The sequence below is a fragment of the Sesamum indicum genome, linkage group LG6, assembly GCF_026168435.1.
Source record: "Sesamum indicum cultivar Baizhima isolate 11 linkage group LG6, ASM2616843v1, whole genome shotgun sequence".
Taxonomy (NCBI): Eukaryota; Viridiplantae; Streptophyta; class Magnoliopsida; order Lamiales; family Pedaliaceae; genus Sesamum; species Sesamum indicum.
In genome coordinates, this window is record NC_142662.1 from 25964023 (window position 1) to 25968383 (window position 4361).

A 4361-nucleotide genomic window follows, 5' to 3' on the forward strand; every position below is an offset into this window, starting at 1 on the left:
TCTCTTTAGGCCGACTCATTTTAAAGTGCATCAAATTACTGAACCCGTCCCATTCTTTCCAAACTCGTATATTGAGTTCGATTTGAATTTATCTAGATCTAATTTTTTTCTTTTAATAAATCAATTATAAATATATCATGAATTTCGTATCGAATATCCAATCAATGACAAGTACTATTACAGTAAATTGACTCCATAACCTTATAGTTATAAGGCCTCAGTTTCTTCAACTAAATTAAACCTCACCATCAATTTAATGTGAATTCAATTCATTAACCACTCATTTCATATTAATTACAATATAATGAAAAAATTCGAACACGAGTCAGTTTATCATATCAAACTTATCGCATAGTTATTATTATTATAATATTTAAATAATTAATCACTTTTATTAAACTGTACATCAATCAAACAATATAAAAAGTACTACTTCCATTATACAACTAACATAGGTTTTGAATCGAAATCAACCCATGATAGTGGAGTGGAGTGTTAGAAAAGATAGTTTGGAAAAAGGAAGGGATCATTGCAGTGCATTCAATATTGGTGCAGAGCAGAGCAGAGCATCTTCACAAGTCCATGTCAAAGTATACATCACAAGCAACCCGCGATGCTGATAAAACGTGTTAAAGCAACAATCCAATATCTCTCTCTATATATATTTTTTCTGATAAAGACAGCAAAATAAAAGAAAAGAAAAGAAATGGGTTAAAGTAAACATCACGTTGCTTTCTCAATACCCTCATCTTTGATGCCCTGTCTGTAAATTTGACCTCACAAACACTGTAAATTTTACAATACATTGCGTCTAAAATCAAATAAAACATGTAATTGGTAGGTGGGAGTTGAATTTTTTGGTTTGAAAGTGTGTGCACTTGTTTATTTCGAGCAGAAGTCTTTATGCGACGTAATAGAAGGTTTTGTTTTTTTTTTTTTGAAGTAAATAATCATCAACTTATATTTTATGGTGTTATATTACTATTGACATGCTTGGAAATATCAGCTTTAGAGTTAGTGATGTAGAGTGAAAGGTGGGTGATTTTACAATTGATTTGGTGGGATCACCTGAATTATTAATAATTATAGTACGTACATGGAAAAGCTATACTTAAATTGAGAATCTTGAATGATTGTTAAGGAATTATGCAAAACCTCGTATATGTACAAATGTAAGAGATTGATAAATATTTGGAATCCCACCAGCTAACATTATGCAGTCTGCGCTCATTTTTAATTATCAATCAATGATTCTGAATTTTCAGTCTTAAATCACCGCGTAATAAATAAAGGATATCGCAATGATTGTAATGTGACAAAAACTGCACGGAAAGCCAAGCAGAGCCTTCCCGGGTTTCAGTTCCCCAAATATACTTTGCTCCAATTCCTCCCCCCCCCCCCGACCCCCAGTACAAACCAAAAAGGCTGACGAGATTGTGTCTTTTCACGCAGGCTAAGAGACCTGTTCAGGCCCGACGACAAGGGGTTTAGGAAACTCAAACTCCAAACAAAGAGAAGGATTTTAAGGAATTGAATTGGGAAAAGTTCTCTTTAAGTCAGCTTAGGTCGAACAAACATGACTTTATTTGAATTTTACGCCAATCACAACTGATTTAAAGAAAAGTTTTCGACATGAATTGTTTTTGAGCTACTTTTACAAAACCAAGAAACATGCAAACAAAGTTCATTTCGATTGAAACAAGGGAAAGTACTGTGAAGCAATGAGCCAGGAAGGGCATAACAATAAACAAGGGGCTTACAAGCTGCTGCTGCTGTGCTGCTGTTCTTTTCCAATCTTTATTGATGATATTAGCACTAATTGCTACTAGTTTTCAACACCCTTACATAAAAAACCGAAGGGAATTACAAAGAGACCAGAGATGGTACCTCGGCATGTAAGATTTAAGGTACTCAAATCTGTTATAACTAGAAAAGAAAAAAACAAATCCAAAATTTGTTATGGTTTAGGTTCAATTACAGAAGCCAAACCAGTCACAATCTTCACTCCTTTGTTCACACTCTTGGGCTTGACCTCTGGTGGCTCCCATTTCTTCACACTCTTGAAACCATCATCTTCACGTGGGCTGCTGCTACTGTTAGAAAAGACAAACACACCATCATCATTGTTAGTTTTCTCCAGAGGCGCGCATTTCTCTCCAAGAATTGTCATTGGTATCAGTGCCGACTCCCTCTCACCCGTCGGCTTGGTTTCTATATCATTGTTGCATGGTGAACTTGAAGGGATTTGACATGGGCCGAGTCGGGTGAAAGGGGAGAGCCATTTGGCTTTCACGTACTCGGGTTTGCGCCAAGGAGGGAAAGGCATGCCTTTCTTCTTCAAGCTTTGCTTGGCTGCTTCAGATACAACGGCGATTATCTTCTCAAGACGGTCGGCTTTTCCGATGAATATATTGGGCAGTGTTTGGAGAACCAGTTTGTACGCCTTGGTGGACCTTGCAATTTCAAATTCCGATCTGAAATCTATGTCAATTATCAATCTTTCCCCTTCAATTATCACATCGACATACTCGTATTCCCCTGTAGAGAACAATACTTTAATTTTTCATGATTTGTTAACTATGAACATAAAAAAGAGAGGTATTTGAGCCACGAATAAAGCCAGGAATTAACACAGACAAGAGGACAATCCTGCAGCTGATGGAGAAAAGGAACTTACCAGCGGGAAAGGAGGGGGATTTTTCCCATTTAGATTTGCAGATTGAAGCGTTGTATCCAAGAGCTACTAGACCATCTGCCACAATTTTTCTGCAAACCCCGTCTTTACGCTTAGTGATCTTGTTTCTCTCGACGATTTTTGCAGTGTCGGCTAGCAGATTTCTTTCAGAAACACACAAACACGGTGCTAAACTCTGCTCAATAGTCGTACAACAACATCATTCACACAATAAAAACAAAAATTCTGTCAAATGAACCACGAAATCACATGACATACGCTCCTGTCAAAAAAAAAAAATCTACCTTGAGGACGTCATATGCGTGGGCGAAAGAAGAATTGTACGAGTCCAGTTCCTCATCGGAGCCTCCTGTACACTTTCCATGGAAGCAATTGCACCTGTTCTTTCCACACCTCTGCTGCTTCTCGTTGCTTTCCTCGATAAAATTCTGAACCATTTTCGCTAGGCAAACCGAGCTCGGCTCAAACTCCTCCACGCCGTCCTTGTTGCAGTTATGCGGCAGCAAGGTGGCGCCGGCAGACTTATCTCTCGAGAACGGCTTCTCGAAAAGCCGCATGAACCTTGACTTGAATACTGGCTTCACCGCTGTCTCATATTTTGGATGCGGCTCCTCCGGCGCGTCGAAATCGATTGGTTGAATCTTCATGGGGTAAGGCATTAATCTTATCAAACCCGAAGTCGCTGATTTGTGCGGAGCTTTTCTAGTTTCTTCCATGCTCCATTTTTCCGCAGCACACAGTCGTAAATTTCAGTCAACGTTGAAGACTTCAAATTCTAAGGTAATTTCAAATCACCCTAACAAATCTAGATAAAATTGGCCACAAAATTGCCGATTAACTCCTCAACAAACACAAAGGTAGGGATTTGAACACCCTGATCAACAAAAAAGCCAGCGACAAAGGCAAAAAATGGACGATTTCCGGAAAATGTCTCAAAAACCCATCAAACAAATTCAATCTAACACAAAAAACGCTAATTTGGTTAGAAATTGACCGATCTACAGAAACTTGAAAACCTTAACAACAATCAGATGCCTTTATCTCATGGATTATCATGATGACTTATAATAATCCACCACTTGACACTATTTGCGATACAAAGCATGGAATAACTTCTGAAGTCTGTTAGGAAATAACTAAAATAGCTTTGCTTTTGCTTAGGGCTTTCAATTACGTCTAAACCTCACAACCCAAGAGAAACGGAACAGGAAAAAAAAAAAAAAAAAAAAAGGAGCCTATCGACGTGACGTCAGTCCTCCGGCGACCTAGCCGATCATTCAGATTCCGGAGACAAATCGAATCTCCGTCGAGGCTATTAATCACCGGCGCTTAGAGAAAAATTACACGCGCACACACAGAAACTATGTGAGAAAAAGGGGAAGAAAATGGAGCTCCTTTCTCGTGATGGTTCAGTGTACTGTGTGAAAGCTAAAGGGAAGACCAAGAGTTGGGCTCACATTTTAAAGGCGAGCAATTTGCTGACTAGGACTGAGAAAAGCAACATGCTGGCGTCCGACGTGGCAAGATCAATCCAGTCCATTCAGGTGTACGTGTCGGGAGATTAGCGAGGTCGGCTCGTGATCGCAGCGTCACGCCGCCACGTTTCCCTCGGCTGACGCGTTTGAGGGGTTCGGTTGAGTTTCCGAAAATGGCCTCGGGGTTTCCC

The 4361-nt window shown here is 39.3% G+C and overlaps 1 protein-coding gene across 1 annotated transcript; it reads right to left on the minus strand.

The window, feature by feature from the left end:
* Nucleotides 1-1668: 1668 nt before the first annotated feature.
* On the minus strand, nt 1669-4140 carry LOC105163323 (DNA-directed RNA polymerase subunit beta-beta protein, putative (DUF506)). Its single transcript, XM_011081631.3, has 3 exons — nt 2980-4140; nt 2678-2870; nt 1669-2538 (listed from the first exon to the last, which is right to left on the minus strand). Exons 1-3 carry the CDS (start codon nt 3409-3411, stop codon nt 1958-1960), a joined length of 1206 nt encoding a protein of 401 aa, XP_011079933.1. The 5' UTR covers nt 3412-4140; the 3' UTR covers nt 1669-1957.
* Between the last annotated feature and the right edge of the window lie 221 nt (nt 4141-4361).